Consider the following 19569-nt stretch of genomic DNA (forward strand, 5'->3'; position numbering starts at 1 on the left):
TGTGGCACAGAAGGCTAGCACATGCTTCTGGAGGAGCTATGAGAGAGATTCTTGGATTGCCTATTGAAAATTGTAGAGATGTAATAGATAAATGTGATGTTTGTCCTTTAGCTAAACACACAAGGCTACCTTTTCATTCTAGTGACAGTAAGAGCACTGAAATTTTTCAGCTACTACATTTGGATGTTTGGGGACCTTATAACACTTCTACTATTGATGGTAATAAGTACTTTCTAACAATAGTGGATGACTATTCTCGTGTGACTTGGATTTTTTTGCTAAAATTCAAGAGTGATGTGTTCATTGTATTAAAAGGTTTCTTTAAAATGGTGCACACTCAATTCAGCATTATGGTAAAAACAGTAAGGTCGGACAATGGGACTGAGTTTGTGAATCATAACTTCACTAGTCTGTTAAGAGAACTAGGTATAGTACATCAAAGAACATGTGTCTATACTCCTCAGCAAAATGGAGTAGCTGAGAGGAAGCATAGACACATTCTTGAAGTGGCAAGGGCCATTAGGTTTCAGGGACACATTCCCTTGAGATTTTGGGGACATTGTGTTTTGGCAGCTGTGTATATTATCAATAGGCTACCTTCAGTTGTTCTACAGGGAAGATCACCTTATGAATTATTTCATGGGAAGAAGCCAAGTATGCTACACTTGAGAACTTTAGGGTGCTTATGCTTTGCTAGTGTTTTGCCTAGACAAGATAAATTCAGTCCCAGGGCAGTTAAAGCAGTGATGATGGGGTATTCTAATGTCACCAAAGGATACCTTTTATACAATTTGGAGAAAAGGGAGTTCTTTATCAATAGGGATGTTGTTTTCAAAGAAGGAGTGTTCCCTTTCAAGGATATTGAGGGGCCTGTCTTACCAACTTCCTGTCAGGAAGGTGGTTTCTCTAACAATCCTTTTTTGTTTGCAGATATTAATTCTAACATCCATACCCCTGTAGTAGAGACATTGCAGCCTCAAGCTTCTGTAGATACTGCTGTGCAAGAAACCAATACACCATCTCATCTCCTGCCCATTGATACAAGTCTACCTAATGGTTCTTCTATGAACAATCGTGTACCACACAGTGACTTCTCACATAATAGTTTACCTGGTNTTTACCAATTCCTGTCACGGAAGGTGGTTTCTCTTAACAATCCGTTTTTTGTTTGCAGATATTAATTCTAACATACCTACTTCTGTAGCAGAGACATTGCAGCCTCAAGCCTCTGTAGATACTGATTTGCAAGAAACAAATGTACCATCTCATCTCCTGCCCATTGATACAAATCTGCTCAATGGTTCCTCTGTGGACAATCAAGTACCACATAGTGACTTACCTGGTCCTTCCACCCAAGTCAATGAGGATGAAATCTTTGAAGAACCCTCCATCTATTCATCAGATACTTCAACACCGTTAAGGAGATCTGGAAGAGTGACTAAACAACCATTGTGGTTGACAGACTATATAGTGCCTCTGCCAGCTAAGAAACCTAACTCTATGGCCAATTATCTCACATATGATCATATATCCTCCTCTTACAAAGCATATTTAGGGGTTTTTTCAGCAATATCTGAGCCTACATCTTTTTATGAGGCATGCAAAGATGCTCGATGGATAGAGGCAATGCAGACAGAGCTAGCAGCACTACAAGCTAACAACACCTGGGAGTTGGTCTCTTTGCCACCAGGGAAGACCCTCATTGGGTGTCGATGGGTATACAAAGTCAAGCTTAAAGCAGATGGAGCAATTGAAAGATTTAAAGCTCGACTAGTAGCCAAAGGCTATAGTCAAAAGGAAGGACTTGACTATAATGAAACATTTTCCCCCGTAGTCGAGATTGCTACTGTCAGAACTGTGCTCTCACTAGCTGCTATGCACAACTGGCATATTCAACATATGGATGTATACAATGCCTTCTTGCATGGAGATTTAGATGATGAAGTCTATATGGAGATGCCACAGGGATTTTCAAGTCAGGGGGAGACAATTGGCAAACCTCAATTAGTTTGCAGACTTGATAAATCCCTGTATGGATTGAAGCAAGCCAGCAGACAATGGAATCTGAAATTAACAGAATCTCTATTAAAGTCAGGTTTCAAACAAAGCAGTCTTGATCATTCTTTATTCATTAAACAGCATCAATGTGATATAGTAGTTATTCTTGTTTATGTTGATGATATGCTGATTGCTGGAAATAATCAGCAGTTGATACAGACAACAAAAGATTTCTTGCACAAGGCATTCAAGATTAAAGACCTAGGAGAGCTAAAGTTTTTCCTGGGAATGGAATTTAGCAGATCAAGTAAAGGTATTCTGTTTAATCAAAGAAAATATGCCTTGGAAATCATATCAGAATTGGGGCTTGGAGATGCTAAACCAGCTTGGACACCTCTTGAAGTCAATGTGAAACTTACTGTGCCAGAATATGATAAGTACAGGCAACAAAGATGATAATCTACTTGAAGACAAGGGGCAGTATCAACGACTAATAGGAAAATTGCTGTATTTGACACTAACAAGACCAGATATAGCATATACAGTCCAAACACTCAGCCAGTTCCTTCAACAACCAAAAAGATCTCATTGGAATGCAGCCATGAGGGTTGCTAGGTACATAAAGAGGGAACCAGGGCTAGGAGTATTATTCAGCAGTGAGAAATCGCATAAGATCTCTGTGTTTTGTGATGCAGATTGGGCATCATGTCCTAACACAAGAAGATCAGTGTCAGGTTTTTTGATCAAGTATGGTGAATCACTGGTTTCTTGGAAGTCCAAGAAGCAAAGCACAGTGTCGAAAAGCTCAGCAGAAGCTGAGTACAGGAGCATGGCCAGTGTTGTTTCTGAAGCTGTTTGGCTGATTGGATTGCTAAAAGAATTGGGAGCAGATATGATACTACCAGTTGAATTGTACTGTGATAACAAGGTAGCTTTGCAAATAGCTACCAATCCGGTATATCATGAGAGGACTAAACATATTGAAATTGATTGCCATTTCATCCGAGAGAAAATACAAATGGGACTAATCAAGACACAACTTGTGGCTTCGAAGGATCAATTAGCAGATATATTGACAAAGGGACTCACTAGAATGCAACATAAATCATTGACTGGCAAGCTGGGAGTACTTAGTGTTTTTGTACCCACCAGCTTGAGGGGGAGTGTGAAAATAGGAGTTACTTAATTAGTAGTGGGCCTTTTTGTAAATATCATTAGTTAAGTGGGTCATTAGTGAGATTAGTTAGACATATAAATAGGGGCAGTTATTGTACAATATTAACTAACGATTTCATTCCTTCTTCTCTGAATATATCGAAGCTCTCCTCTTCCTTCTTCATTTCTCTCTTACCTCCATTCTTAGATCTAGGGTTGAGATCACATTCAACCATAAATCAATACAAAATACTTTCATAATGCTTGGGAATATTATCAACCACCTCATCTACTTTGAGCGCTAGCATTGTCAATTTTTTGCAGTTCATAAAGCAATTTAGCTCGGGAGACGGATATAGCCTTAGGGGCAGGTTCATCTGAACCCATAACTTTCAACCCAGAGTATATATATGTGTGTGTGTGTGTGTGTATATATACATATATATACATATATATATGTGTGTGTGTGTGTGTGTGTGTGTATGTGTGTGTGTGTGTGTTGATATATATATATATATATATATATATATATATTTCTATTAAGGTATCAATAAATATTATATTTGAATCATAATTTTAACAGTATAATGAGTTCAATACTGAAAATTTAAAATGTTACTAAATTTAATTGTTGAATCCGCCTCTACTTGCATGTGGTCCTTCAATTTTGTTTTAGCAAAATAAAGTCGAGAAATTTTCATAAAGCACTATCTTTTAGTAGTAATTAGCCATCTATAGATATCATTTGCTATATTACGGATTATAGATACCTTTTCTGTGGTTATAAGATGTATTTGAAGTATTTAAGCTATTGTATTCATGAATACAGTAGCAAAAATAGGCGTGAATCGGGAAAGTCCAGCTAATCAGTTGTTGTATTCGAGTGTATTCGACCGTATTCATGGAGTGAAACATGGGATTACAGCTGGACAGATTATTGTATTTGACTGTATTCACGGCGTGAAATAGGGGATTACACTGTTTTTAAAACGGAAAGTGAATAAATTAACATAATAGACTCCTAATATAACTCAACAAACTCAATTATAACACACAAATTTTGTATTTTCAGTTATAAAAAAGATTCTCAACCGAAAAATACCCCAAAAACATAGCAACCTTCAGAGAAATTATATAATACATCTGAATACATAAATTATCTTAATTAAAAAAAATATTAAAAGGTATCTATAGAATATAATTTTTTTTTAAATGGTATTTATTTAAAATAAATAAAGTGTTAATCTTTGCTATAGGAGGTAAAAATTCCAATAAAGTACAGTACTAATGGGATAAGATGCATGCATCTCTAAGCATACAAAGAAAAAGAGCTTAATGTAGTTTTATAAGTTATAAGTATAATGTAGTTTGATCTGGCTCCAAGAATTCTTTTCCCAGATCGATTACCAATTTATACTTGATTGGGAAAAGGTTCAATATGCCTATGTACTATTTGATATTGTTTAATGTTACTTCAAGGTTAAATCGACAAGAAGAGGGGGCGTTAATAACACAAAAATGTGTGGTTGGCTCAAAGGTTATTCCTTCCAAACGAAGAGTTATAAGATTCTGAAAGCCAAAAAAAGAATTTGGTTGTTTGAAGACGCAGTTGAAGAGTTTTATAACTGTCAGGGTTGGACCCTCACACACGAGACTGTTCAAATATGACTTCTTGCATTTATATTCCTACAAAACCAATAATATGATGATATTAAAATATGAAAAACTATTCTGTCTCCTGAATCAAGCCTTAGAGTGTATTGGAAAGTGGTGAAACTTTTGCAGTTTTCAAAAGGTCTGCACAGTTTGACCAAATAAATATTGTTCATACTTGCATTCAAATGGAAATCTCAGAAGAGAAAAACTTATAATCCCTCCATTTCTTTCCTCTTATGAACCAAACAGCCAAAGTGAAATATTTTCATTTTCTCTTCTTATCCATTCCCTCTTTTGGTTGTTACCAAACAGGTGTTAGAAATACAAATGAAAGACAGTAGAAAAGGACGGCTAATCACTTACATCATTGCCCGGTGCACTAAGGATCTATTGAACGCAGGCTTACCATCCGAAGCTCCAAAACATCTAATGAAGAACAAATTTATAGAATGAGCAGTATTTATCCTGATTGAAGAGCACAAGCAAAAAATACTTGCATCGGCTCTATAAAAGAGTAAGATAGGAGCAGGAGAAAAAGAATCAGTTTCGTGTTGTTGCAGGCTCAGACTCTAAAACAAGAGGATTTCCAGGCCACCAATTGGTAAAGCTAAGATGAGAGTTATTCTAATAGGATCAACATCAATTGTATCTCTTTTCTTAGTGATTCTTCCTTGTCGAGATTAATCTCTCACGAAGAACGTTGCTAATGTTGTCCAACTGATGCATAACTTGACGATGTCCACGCGCAATATTGATATATGTATCCAAAAGGGATTATAAGAGAACAAAAAAGAACTTAGGCAACAAATTCAATGTACAAACAGGGGATATTCATCTGACTACTATTTGCATGATGTACTCATCTGAAAGAATATTAATATCTTGCTATAAGACCATGAAGCAGTTGTTTGTTGCAGTTCAACTTGAATCTGACCATTAGTTGAAGCAAACAAGGTTATCATTTATTAATGTACTTATTGTTGATCCCTTTGTTGTTAAAAAACATTGTAACGACTTCCTGAGATAGATTCACTGATAGAATTGATGCCTTGTTTGTGGATCTATCAATGGAGTTTCACTTGTTATTGGCCCTTTTGGTAAATTTATTATCCAGCTGCTTATATCTCACAAGGCTTTTGAATATATACATTCCTTATCAGTAAATAAGGATCATCTAATTGTGGCTAATGGAGAAATCTGCAGATAGTGACATCTCTAAAGAGAAATTAAAAATCTATTCCACATTTGGCAAATACAATAGCTCTGCCTTAAGGGAACTCCACAAAATTGCCAATTTATTCCAGCATCAATCTGCCTTACTAGCCTCAAACAACAGAAACGCATCAATTCTGTTGTGGTGACATCTCTTTCTTCCCTCGTACCAATGGCTCTCTTCGACTTAATGGACATCCTTACCAAAGATGGAGCACGAGCAAATAATAGCTTTACTAAAAGCAGTTCAGTTTTTGAACCTTTAAACCAATGCATGGTCACATATTCAAGATTGTTTAGTGGTCGGTCCAAGCAGGCTGCCATGTCAAGATAACTCAAAGCTGCTTCGTCATTATCGTTGAAATCATAGACCTAATTATGGTGTCAAATAAATACCAAGTCAGTTTAGCTTCTCATCATGTTTATATATATATATACATACATAACCACGTGTACCCTTCTTACCCAAACATCAAGTTGACTCAAATTGGGGGAACCCCTAATTTACTCCTGAAACATCAAGATCAAACTTCACAATGTCTCCAATATGCTGTAACAGAATCTCGTCAACCGTTTCTTTGAACACAGATTGAGATTTTACAGCCAATTTATTGCAAAAGTGCATATCCAGCACCAAAGTCGGAAGCATGGCCCAAATGTATCTCCATTTTAATACTTGTTCTAGCTGCGTCCTGAACCGGCAAGAGCTCAAGGATACGATCTATAATGTTTCTTGGTAGCCGACTGAGTCTATCTTCTCTATCCTCTTCAACAACAGCTCCTTTACTATCTGTTAAAAGAAGTAGAGTATTCTTAGGCTTAAAGCTAATAATCCCAAAAGAAAATAAAAGAGAGATTTTATGTTTCATACCTTGAGACATGCTGATTGTAGCTTTATGGTGAGATGGCGTTTTTTATGGTGAGACGGAGAACAAAGATGTCTATATATATATTGTTTAAAGTGTCTCTACGTTATCCATCAAAAGTCACAATAAATAAGAGCAATCAATTCTTGTACTTGATCAACACAATCAATCTTCAAATACATTGTTCCATAATGTATTTATATTTTCTATACATAATAATTAGTACGTGAAAAGATTAATGTTCCCTAGAAAATTGCATCTCCAGATTAATGTTTGATATCTTTTTTCATTATTTTTTCGTCTGTTAGTTTATTGAAAATTTTGCATCTCTAAATTTTCCGAATGCATCTATCATTGTCCAAATCTGGCCAGAAATTAATATATCATGACTTATCATGCAAAATGAAACATTAATAAATACATCATCTTAGGTAGCAAAGTAATTTTTTTTAAAGAAATTGGATGTATGATCAATAATATTAGAAGAAAGAATGCACCGAAAAGTAGGGAAAATATTTTCTTGCATTTACATTCCAGAAAAAAAAAATAGCACGATGCAATTAAAATATGAAAAATTCTTCGACTGGATTAAGGGTGGCATTTTTATTTGAGTGCCGCTAAACGATCACACTAATGTGGCCCGACTGTGACCACACTAGTGAAAATACATCAACGTCCTCATTCCTATTTCTCCCTACAATTTTTTCTCCAAAACAAAATATTATATATGGAGAGCTTCTTCCTATTCCCAAACATTGAGCAACGTGAAATCATCCATGTTCACATACGGAGGAAGCTGGAAAAGTCTTTACATTCATTGTATTTTATGTTTATAGCAAATTATTGTATTTAAAAAAATATGGTATATGATCACATTAACGGCTGTAATCCTTCTCCTTTTTCTTCCTTAATCTAAAAATGAATTCAAACCAAGAAAATTTGGCTGTGCAAGAAAATATGAATCCAAATGAACATAACACAAATACAACAATCATGAATATGAACCAAGATAATAAGTTTGTTCGAGTTAGGGACTAGTGTACAGATCTTTAGGGATGACATTAGACGACAGTTTGTTGAATGAATAAGAATGAGTCGATATTGATTCTCACGGCAGTTCCAACAATGATGTGCTAGATGATGATGATGAAGAACCCGATGGAGAATATTATGGAGAAGCTGATGATGAGGAGGAGCAGTTTTTAGGAAATGAGTTAGAGTTATATGATGTTGATAGGGAAATGGAGAATGATTTCACTAAAGAAGATGTGGTTGTAGGTCCAATCTCCGGAATGTGATATAGAGATAAAGATTCTTTGTTTGCATTCTACAAAAAAACATGTATGGTTGAAAGGATTCTCCGTCGTCAAACGAAATTCCAACAAGAAGGGTGGTGACACTGCCAGCTACATAACTTACTGTTGTGATAGGGCTAGGATTCACAAAACTAAGTTTAGCACCAAGAGTAACAATTATAAAGCTAGGCACTAGTGTTTTGGATGATTCTGGTTATTGGCGCATCTCTAAGGTCGTTCACGATCACAATCATGATTTGGTCCCTTCCATATCGCGCATGATGACTAGACATAGGTCCGTTTGTGATGCTTTGAAGAGGAATCATGTAGCTCACGATCGATCTTGCATTAGAGCCTTCAAGAATATTAGACTTGCTGAGGTTCAATGTGGTGGACCGCAAAATTTGGGTTGCACTCGAAAAGATTGTAGAAATTTTATTTTAAAGAGTAAAAATTTTAAAATGCAACAAGGGGACGCATAGTCATTTTGCTCAAGTTTTTTCGTGAAATGCAGGTAAAAGATAAGGAGTTTTTCCATTCAATATACGTTGATAATATTGGTAAGCTGCGAAATGTGGTATGGGTGCACTCACACTAAGGCGGCGTATGAGCAATTCCATGATGATATGCTTTGATACGACGTACCTTGTGAATCCCTATAATATGCCCTGTGCTACATTTGTTGGCATCAATCACCATAGACAGTGCATCTTACTGGGATGTACTCTCATGTCTTGTGAAGATATCGATAGTTACAAATTGGTTTTTAAAACTTGGCTTGAGGCCATGGGAAATATTCATCCAGATGCTATATTTCATAGGTATTGTATTTGGCATATATTTTCAAAGTTGCCTCTTTACTTAAGTGTGTTCGTCCTTCTAAAATTGCACGTGGAGATTAAATTCATGGTCTTTGATAGCATTAGTGTTGAAGTTTTTGAGAGAAGTATAATTTGCATACAAGGAATTGGTTCAACAAGCTTTACTCTGAGAAGGAAAAATGGGTTCTTGTGTACCTTGATGTGTATTTTTGGGCCGGTATGCTATCTACACAAAGAAGTGAGGGGATGCATGCGTTCTTTGATGGATATATTACCCGTCAAAGCACTCTTAGGATGTTTGTTCACTAGTACGAGTTAGCTATAAGAGCTAAGCATGAGAAAGAGTTGGAAGCAGAATACAAGTCACAGGCTTTCAAATTGTGTGTGAGTCATTGTTCAATTGGGAGGAGCAGGTAATTCAGTCTTATACGCGTACAGTGTGTGAATTTTCAAGACACAACTAAGCAAATTATATCATTATGAAGTCAGCAACCCCAACGATCATCAAGTTGTCCCTGGTATTGAGAAATTCATCGTTAGTGATTATTCAGTTGTAAAAAAATTGGTGGAAATCCAGTAGAGTACACTGTTAAATATACACCTATCAGCGATTATTTTAGTTGCAGCTGCAAATGGTTTGAGTCTAGAGAGATACTTTGTTGTCATATACTCAAGATCTTGTCGCACATGAAGATTGATAAAATTGATGAAAAGTATATACTGACAAGGTAGAGAAACGATATTATTCGGCCACACTTGAATCGATTCCATCAAGTTGGTTACCCAAACATGACTCCTGAGTACAAGACATACATGAGCATGTTTAAGTATTTTGACATGGCTTGTGATATAGCATTGGGCACCAGCGTGAAGGTTCAATATGTTAAGCATAATTTGAAGATAATGGTGCATGAACTTCAAAACTGGGACAACGAAATGATCGTGCCAAACCCCGACCAGCATGACTCAGATGAAACTGAAGGCACAACTCTACGAGATCCTCAGTACACTCGTTCATGTGGCAGGCCGCGTTTGAATCGGTATAGAGAAAGAATTGAATACTACTTTATAAGTTCATGGCCACATGGTATATTTGGAGCTAGTAATGGCGGAAGAACTGGTGTTAGAGGGGGTGGCAGGGGTGGTGGAAGGATTAGTGGTAGTGGTAGTGGTAATCGTGGTGGTAGAGGTGGCGGTAAAAGTGGTGGACGTAGGGGTAGGTGTAATGGGTAAGGCAGAGGTATAAACATTGAGCATGATGGTTCTCTTAGTAGGAATGAGGTATAATTTTGCAACTATATTTGATTTATTACTTAAACATATACTTTTTTCTTATAGTGTATGTTTGATTTTAATTGCAGCAAATTGACGCTACACAATCGCAAGCAAGCTTGTTTGATGTCAATGCCGAACCAGACTTGGAACTATAATATTTGATGACCGAAACTTGGAGTTCTCAATAGGCCTAGTTGCATTGTTGTTTTATTTGGTCTAGGACTTTTTGTTTTTGAAGAAATTTTAATTGTTTTGCATAAACTTTGTTGTTTAATGATTTATAAAACTTATGCATTGCTAGTTTGTTTAAAAGTTCAACCAAAATGAATTCTTTAACGTTTATGCCTTATGGATGGCATATTAGCTTCTACATAATTGTAGCTATCTCTCTCATGGCTTTGGCTTAGTTGTATTCTAACGTCAATACTTGAAATAAAATTATTCTAACAAAGAGAGTGCAGAAAGCATTTGCTCGATGCCAAATATTTTGTCGCGTTGAACTCTAATATGATGCACAATCTTAATGTAGCGATGAAGATTAAGAAGTTATTAGAGATGAAGAAATGATATTGAAGTTCATAATACTTAACCTTTGCGATGAAGAAAGCATTTGCTAAATGTTTTCCTTAACCTTTGCTGCCTGGGTTAGAAACCTAGTAGCGACATACTCTTTTTTTATTAACTCACTAATACAGGTATTAAAGCACTTGTAATATTGATTCCAACCACAAAAGCCGATAGACCATCTGGTTGATCAACTCTCTAAGGGCTAGTTTGGTATGAGGGACAAGAAATAATTAATCCTGAGACTAAATTTAATAAGAGTTTATCCCATTTGATTGAGAGAAAACTGCGGTATAATTAATCCCGAGACTAATTATCCCGGAATTATAATATTTTTATCCCCATAGAAAGGTGAAATAACTAATCCCGGAATAATTAATCCCGGGATAACATCTTTCCAACCAAACGACCCCTAAGTTCTTTCCCTTACATATGCTGCCAAGGTTCGAAACCTAACTACAACATTTTCTTTTGTCGAAATTCAGTAAGTTCTTTCCCTTCGAAACTCCTTTCCCTTATTAGTGAGTTTCCATACGAAGATTCTAGGATGGTGGTTGAATTGTATTTAATTTTTCGGTCTCCAAAATTTTGAATCACTAAATATAATTTTTTTTTATTCGTGTTGACTTCTCCAATTCTATATGACCAAATTAATTTCGACTTTCAAAAATAGTGGCCAATATGTATGACCTTAAATAAATAAAATTATATATTGGCTATTATATAAACCGTCAATATAACTATGAATCACAACGATGTAATTAACATAGTTTATATGACTATAACTATAGTCAATGGACTTATATGGTTGCTATGAATAACTAGTGGCCGGTACGTATGACCTTAATGAATGAAATTATATATTGGCTATTATATAAACGATCAATATAACTTCGAATCACAACCAGTATTTTAAAAGGTGTTTTTGGGGCGAGCCCTAGGGCGAGGCGCATCAAAAATCGCCCCGAGGTGATGGTGTAGGGCGAAAGTCTCAAGATTGCGTACGCCCAGTAATTCGGGGCGTACGCCCGGGCGTTCGGGGCGTAAGCCCGGGTGTTTGGGGCGCTTTTTTTAGTGAGGCGTAAGCCCTAGAGACTTTTTCAAATTAAAACAAAATTAGTTTAATAAACCCTTCATATAATACCCAAATTCTCAAAAGTCAATTTGGTAATTACTCAAAAGTTTTAAAAAGGAACTGAAGTGTAATAAATTTAGAAGTCAAGACCTTTTTTATTGATTGAAACCCTAATTCATGGTCTTTCCCAGTTCTTTATCTTATCCACTAGTCTGCTAATATCTCCCAAAAGCAACGAATATAAATTATTTTTTTTTTTACAATTACAAAGAGAACTTCATTCTCCTTCATAGCAGCAAGTTTAAAGTTCAAATTGCAGGTTAGTCATCCTTTTTGTTCGTCCATGTAGAAAACTTTATTCTTTTAGACTCAAGTTACTTGTGCTTATAAATAGCGTATAATAGATTGTTTTGACTAATTTCTAGTGGGGATAAAGCGCGCGCTCGCACACACACACATATATATATATATATGTATATATATAAAGGTTCTATACATCTGCCCTTTCTCAACGCATTTCTTTAGACAAAGACTCCGACACTTATTTAAACCTTCTAAAACTAAAAAGAGTCGACGGGCTCTTCTATTCTAGTCTCCCTGGCGACCACGGATGACAGCACCCACAATTAGGTCTTCCTGTTCTTGGAGGAGGGCCCGTTTGGCTTTTCTTGAACGAATTTGATGATCCAGTGGTACGCCCTCTTGATAGTCGCCCGATTGTTGTTCCAATTCGGTGATTAATTTATGTGACCAGCGAGGTATTTTTTTACTGATATATATATATATATATATATATATATATATATATATATATATATATATATATATATATATATATGTTATATAGTTTTCTTCAATTTTTATGCAATTTTACCTGTTTATAAATATTTACTGTAATTATATTATTTTATAAAAAATTAAAAATTAAATACCTATGGGACTTACACCCCATGCCTCGGGGCTTACGCCCCGTACCTCGGGGCTTACGCTTCGCTGAGGCATATGTAAAATGCCCCGCTTTACGCCCACGCCTTTTAAAACAGTGATCACAACGATGTAATTAACATAGGTTATATGACTACAACCTTAGTCAATGGACTTATATGGTTGCTATGAATAACTAGTGGCCGATACGTACGACCTTAATGAATAAAATTATATATTGGTTATTATATAAGTGATCAATTGAATTAAGTATAGTTGTTATGGTTTGAATTAAATAATTTAACAATTAAGGTCAAAATGTACATTACACAGGGACTAAATGTGCAAAATATAAAACTTAATTCATTAATATTTCATAATTAAATTGCTAATTAGGTCCCAAATCTAACAATTGATGTCAAAATTAACATTACAAGGGAACTAAATATGCAAAATACGCATTTTAATTAGGTTCCAATTATGCATTTTACTAAACGTTTTGGTCAAATATACCTTTTTGAACGATGGAAAAACTTAGTGGTCTCTCTTTGACATATTCTTTTTTTGGATGGTTGGCCGTGTATGTTGTCACACCTCCTTTTTTACACATCTACCCCGAAGGATAATGTATAAGGGAGTTTTTCCATTTAAAGTGACATTATTCGAAATGGGATTATTTATTTATATTTTAGAGTCGCCACTTGGGAAAGGATTGGCTTTTGGGTGTCCCAAGTCACCGATTTAATTTAAATCCCAAATCGAGAAAAATTTCGACTTCCTAATTGGAGTTTGTGAACCAGAAATTCTGAATAAGGAATTCTATTGACCCGAGGGAAGGTGTTAGGCACCCCCGGATCCCGTGGTTCTAGCACGGTCTCTTAAATTATTATGAATGGCTAAAATCTGATTTTTTATACATGTTCAAACCTATAGTGCAATTTTAGAATTATTTAACCGCTTTTAGTTAAAAAAAATTTAGAAAGTGAACGTCGTTTAAAAACGTGTTTTTGGATCACGTCACATGAAATGCACCCGGATCCTCGACACATTCTTATTCAACATTTTGGGATTTGGATTTGGATTGCATGAAATGCACACCCGTATTTAGGAAGGTAAAATTATTAAAAGCGCACCTAAAGCGACTAACGGGTTATTATCTTTGCGGAGGGCGGTGAAATTCGCTAAACGGCACGCCCCAAATTCTAAGTATTTTAATAGGAGTATTTAAGGAGGGCCCCGCAATTTATGTATTTTATTTGGCGAGGCTCATCTCATTTATTATTTAAAGGCCAAACTAGAGCAAACTATGATTTTCTATTTATTTTTTTGTCTCTAAAAGGGCCTAATTAATTTACATTTATAAATTCGGGTCTCGGGTTCAAGTCCGAATTCAAACAAAAGGGAAACCCTCCTAATTTGAACCCGCTACTTAACTCGAGAACCTAAATTCATATTTGCAAATCAATCCCCATATTCCTAATATAATTTCAAGGATTTTTGATTTCAGCATTTTTGGGCCTTCAAACTTGGCCTAATCCTTGTAACATGAAGCTGCCCGGCAATTTGGACCTCATTGAAGTCCAGTTCGATCAAAAATAAGTTGGGTTTTCTCATTGAAGAGCTAGGCCAAATGTGCTGATTTTTAGCTCTTCTAAAATACAAACCAAACAACTCCTTAAAAGTATATCAAAAATTTTATGTATGTGTAACTAATGGTCTAAAAAAATCGCATCTAGTTGAAATGGAACGAGAAAGTTTCAAAACGAATGTAAAACGTTAGCGTCTTGTTGAGGAAAGGATCGTACATGAATCTGGTGTTGGGTTTTTAAGCTATTAATGCTTAAAATGGGATGAATGAGAAATGGAGGAAAAAATAAAATATTTGAGTTTCCCTCCTTGATTGTCCCATATGGGAAGAGGAAAAGTTTTTTGATGGGTATATAAGCAATTGCTCTTCTTCTAGCTCATAAAGAGTTGAGAAGAAGGCAAGCCTCGCGCCGTCGTCGTCGCTCGGTTTCGGCTCCGGATTTGGTCAAATGATTGATTGATTAAATTTTTGGACCAAATTTATTTGTTAATAGTAAAATATTAACAGAAATGTTATTAAATATTCGTTTTAATAACAAAATATTAATACTAAAATAAATATCAATATTAAATCCAATCAGTTTTCCGTTTTTCAGTTGTATAACTGAAAATTAAACTACCCTCTTCAATTTTCCCTCTTTATTGTCGAGTAAATAGCCATTAATGTTATGACATTTATGCTGTGGCCGTTTTGCATAAACAACCATTCTGAAGAGTTGCACCTCTTCAGATTTCAGCCCAACTTTGGCTATAAATACAAGTCCATTCTCTCAGATTTTCCATACGAATTTTCTGAGTTCTTCTCCTTTCTTCTGCATATTTTAACTTCAAAGAAAGCAACAGTAAGTGTGATTTGCTACCGAACTTTGTGTTCGCTGAAACACTTGGGTTTGAAGTACCACTACACCAGTGTGTAATTCGTTCTATCCTGGGAGGAAATAATCCATAACCTTGGGTACTAGGAAGGGATTAAATTCCTTAAGGGAATACTATAAATTCAGTGGGCTCGAATTGGTTTTTTTTATTTTTTATTACATTTACATTTCTGTTTATGTTATTTTATTTTCTCCAGAATTGTTTCACAAATACAGATTACTAACAAGCTTAAGGAACACTACTGAAAAATTGGTCTATGGTAACGCATGGAAAACCGTTCCAGTAGGTAGATAAACCGTTGCCGTAGCGATATTGGAACGGTTTACAGACCGTCACATCTGCTCGCGTGCCAATAGAGCTATAGGAACGGTTCTTGGAACGGTTTTCATATTCGTTGCTATAGAGACGTCTATCGCAACGGTTTTCCTTTTATCTATTGGAACGATTATTCCTTCCAATTGGAACGGTTTAAAACCGTTACTATAATGTGTATGCAACGGCTCATAACCGTTACCATATTATCTAATGCAACACTTTCGTAAGCTATTGTTACGGTTATTTATGGATATAACAACGGTCTCTTTAAGCTATTGTAACTGTTGTTTTTGTATCGCTACGGTTTTAAATACCTACTGGAACGGTTTAGAGGGCATTTTGGAACGGTTTACTGGATCTATTGGAACGGTTTACATTCTAATGGAACGCCATTTGTGTCCTATTGCAACGGTTATGGTAGGCTATTGTAACAGTTCATATAAAACAGAAATATAGCTCCTATTGTAATATATATATATATATATATATATAACACTAAAATTTAAATAAATCACAAAATAAAATTATTGATATTATAACTTGTCCAACAGGCTAATAATATCCATAAAAGTAAATGTTCTACCCCATGAGTGCATAAGTTTAGTACATTTTAAGAGGGTAAATAAGTTTCAAAAAATATTGGTAACAAAAGATTCCTAGAACATTCATCTATAACAATTCAAAATTATCTCAAGTAAGGTCTAGTTCTCATCGTCTTCATCATCCATTTCTTGATCTACTCCACCTACAAAAGAGGATAAATAAAGTTATTATCCTTAAAGAGAATCCGGTCTAAGAATACTCATAGCACAAATTGCCATGAAATTCTCATCGTTTCAAGAATTTAAGTAAACTTTATGGTTTTGTATACCCCAAAGATATAATTCTCATCGTTTCAAGAAACTGTAACATGCTTTGAACTTCTTGTTCCAATGAAGACAATTAATGCATCACAAAAACCACTATAACTTCTTCTATGGACAGTGTGAACAGCATATCTATAGAAATACTTAAAAGACTACAAAAATACTGATCTCTTTGCCTACAGCTTGTTGTTTGCTTTTCTCAAGACATACTTACTGTAATTTATTTCTAACTCCTGTTCATACTATCTATCTTTGAACGTAAATTGAAGGCAAAAAGTATAAAATAATCAACAGCATTCGACTAGACTATGTATATATACTAGATGAAGATTGCCCGTGCAATAGCACGGGCCCAACAAATTAAGCATTTTGTTTGTTTTTTCGCAAGTGTTCTGCTACCAATGGAATAGTGTTCCATCTGCAAATAAGAAATTGCGCAGCAGATTTTTCGATATAGCATACAAAATGGTAGGATAGTACAATAGCCGCAAAAGAGGACATAAAAAGAACCTATAATATTACTGCTATATAGTCAACCATAAGTAGCAATTACAACCAGGTATTACTGATATGATACCCATAAAATTTGAAAAATGTATATCTTCAAGTGAAGCAACCCGTCAAGAGTAAGAAGAACAAGAAAACACACTTAAGAATTCATCCATGTAACCAAAAGGTGTTCATATAACATGTAATTAAAAATGCCGCTACAGGGAATCTTACGCTTTGAGTATATGAATGAAGAAAATAAGCGTTGAAGCTCGGACATGCCACGTTTCATATCGTTTTCAGCGAGATCCACTCTTCCAACTGCTCAACTCTTTCACATTCTTCTCAGCTTTACTAAACTTAGCCTGAAAAGTTGAATTATTACCTTAATCAAATTGAATAGGAAAAATAGCAATGCTTACTATGGTATGATTGACAGCCCAAGAAGTAATTACAATAGCAATGAAGTAAAGAAAGGCATTAAGGATCAAAAGCATATATGCTGCTGATTTTCCTCCTGTCCTGAAGCCATGGCTTAATAAGTTTAGTTTTCACAGAAGCAAAAAAGAGAGATTTTATTGCCAGTAGTCACTTTCCAGCCAAGTTCCAATATAACCATATTTTCCAGCTGAGAATAACCGAGCAATCCACACTTAAGTGAATATGTGAGTTCATAGATTAAAGATAAATGATTTAATTGAAAAAAAGTAAGCAGAAGTAGAGTCAATATCCACAACTCCAATATCATCTTCAAACGTACGTAATATTACAGACACATCCTTCTTACTTTTAATAAGTTTGATATCATATGATAGAAATGAGACCGCCATTTTGTGGAGTTGCTGATATATTTTTGTGAATTTTGTTCATAAAGAAGGGAATAAAACTTTATTACACCAAAATAAAAGAATAAACATATAATGCAACATGAAAACATGAAAAAACTAAAAATCAAATGTACAAGGATATAGAAATGCATGTCTTCATGTGAACATCCATACATAAATTGTTAGTAAACTATTTCTGTTTTGTTCTTTTTGGTATCAATTGTCAATGTGTTAGAGCGAATGAGAACGTACCTGATGAAATCTTCTACTACAGATTAGTCCAAAAACATCAAGATCTTTGATTTCTCTGTGCATATACACTTACCGGCTTCATAACTAAGTCAAATATTTTTAGCAGATTACCTCTTCAGTCTGGAGACGGCCCAGTGTTAGACGAAATAGAAATCTTCTAGATCCTGCAGGAAGATGTCGTTTAGCTCAGCACAGAGGATAGCTTGATATTAGTTACCAAACAATGTATCATTATTTTAACTAATGAAACTCAGGAAAAAGCATCTTTAGAGAAAAATAAAACAAAACAAAAGACTTAGAAATGCACATACTTGTCTTTGGATTCTAGATTGATCTCTTGATTCCTTAAAATTTGCAACTCCTAATAACAAGAATCCATCTCGCTAGATGGTAAATCAAATATTATGTAAAGGGAAACTCATTTAAAGAAATTAGGTGTTATTTCAAGGGCAAACTCATTTAAAGAAATTAGGCTTAAATCCTCCAACATTCACCTCTTTAAGGACATGATCATCAAATTGTTTTAACAAGAGATAATTTAGTTAAAGGAGATGACCAAGTTTGGGGTAGTGTCGATGCTGCAAGAGAATTTTCTGACTTTAAACTAAACTGAGATCCTTCGTAGAACATAGTAGATCAATTAATGCAACTTTAAACAACAGACAACCACCATTCTCTGGAGCTGCGAGAGAGCTAGACACCAAGAGGAGAATGGCAGCAGATTTACCCAAGAAAGCATCATAGGCACCCTGCTCTACTTAGATCTCTATCTCATCTTTCTGAGCTTTCTCTTCAGCTTCCTCATACGCTTCTTCTTCCACTGCATTTAAAAAAGAAACATTGGAGGCTGCCGCAGTTACAGTGATAAAAGAGAACAAAAATCTTAGCAAACTCCTTTTTGGTACACTTAATTGTCATCTGAAGAGCCTTAAAGCCTGCAACAAAAAATGTAGTTCCAGAAGAGACTTACAAGAATAGTGACATGGATTATTGTAACTGTCTACTTTGCTAAATTTCTTAAGGCACTTGAGAGCAATTTTTCATGTAAAGGACCATGATGGCAAAACAAGGGTATCCCATTTAGCTCTTTACCAACATTACATGGACAGCACCAGTGGTGCACTATAACTTCAAATTTTTTGTGGTTTAAAACATGTAAAATAGCATAGCAAAAATTCAATAATAGAATAAAGCATCCAAAGTAGGATTAAAGCATCAAGCATCTGTCATAACTCATATTTTTCCTTGAGCTTGGAGGAATTTTTCAACAGGGAAATTGAGCGTGTAAGCATACAATTGAGGAATCACCCATATCGAATACTTTCCAGCAAGTTTTGAAATACTTGTATTCTAGTGTAATAACATCAGTAAACTCGAGAGAGTGAACGCTTTCTCGTGATTGAGGCGTGGAAGCATTCAGATTTTTTGTGCAAGAATTATATTCTAAGTGGGCTGGAGGATGCTTTGTATGACGTCTACAGTAGCGTGGAAACGTCAAAAGAACTGTGGATTGCGC

At 35.3% G+C, this 19569-nt stretch overlaps 1 protein-coding gene and 2 long non-coding RNA genes across 4 annotated transcripts; 1 reads left to right on the forward strand and 2 right to left on the reverse strand.

Annotated features, from left to right (window-relative positions):
- On the reverse strand, positions 5527–6937 carry LOC109222868. The gene is made up of 3 exons (XR_002067472.1): positions 6893–6937; positions 6487–6811; positions 5527–6393 (listed from the first exon to the last, which is right to left on the reverse strand). It is a non-coding gene; the product is annotated as an uncharacterized LOC109222868 (long non-coding RNA).
- Positions 9793–10236, forward strand: LOC109217429. Its single transcript, XM_019381676.1, has one exon. It carries the CDS (start codon positions 9793–9795, stop codon positions 10234–10236), a length of 444 nt encoding a protein of 147 aa, XP_019237221.1.
- LOC109205314 lies at positions 16323–19488 on the reverse strand. Of its 2 annotated transcripts, XR_002064646.1 has the most exons (5): positions 19024–19488; positions 18781–18873; positions 18165–18217; positions 17209–17339; positions 16323–16364 (listed from the first exon to the last, which is right to left on the reverse strand). It is a non-coding gene; the product is annotated as an uncharacterized LOC109205314 (long non-coding RNA). The 2 variants fall into 2 exon arrangements; XR_002064645.1 differs by having other exon boundaries at positions 18781–19488.

This window comes from Nicotiana attenuata, chromosome 2 (assembly GCF_001879085.1).
Source record: "Nicotiana attenuata strain UT chromosome 2, NIATTr2, whole genome shotgun sequence".
Classification (NCBI taxonomy): Eukaryota; Viridiplantae; Streptophyta; class Magnoliopsida; order Solanales; family Solanaceae; genus Nicotiana; species Nicotiana attenuata.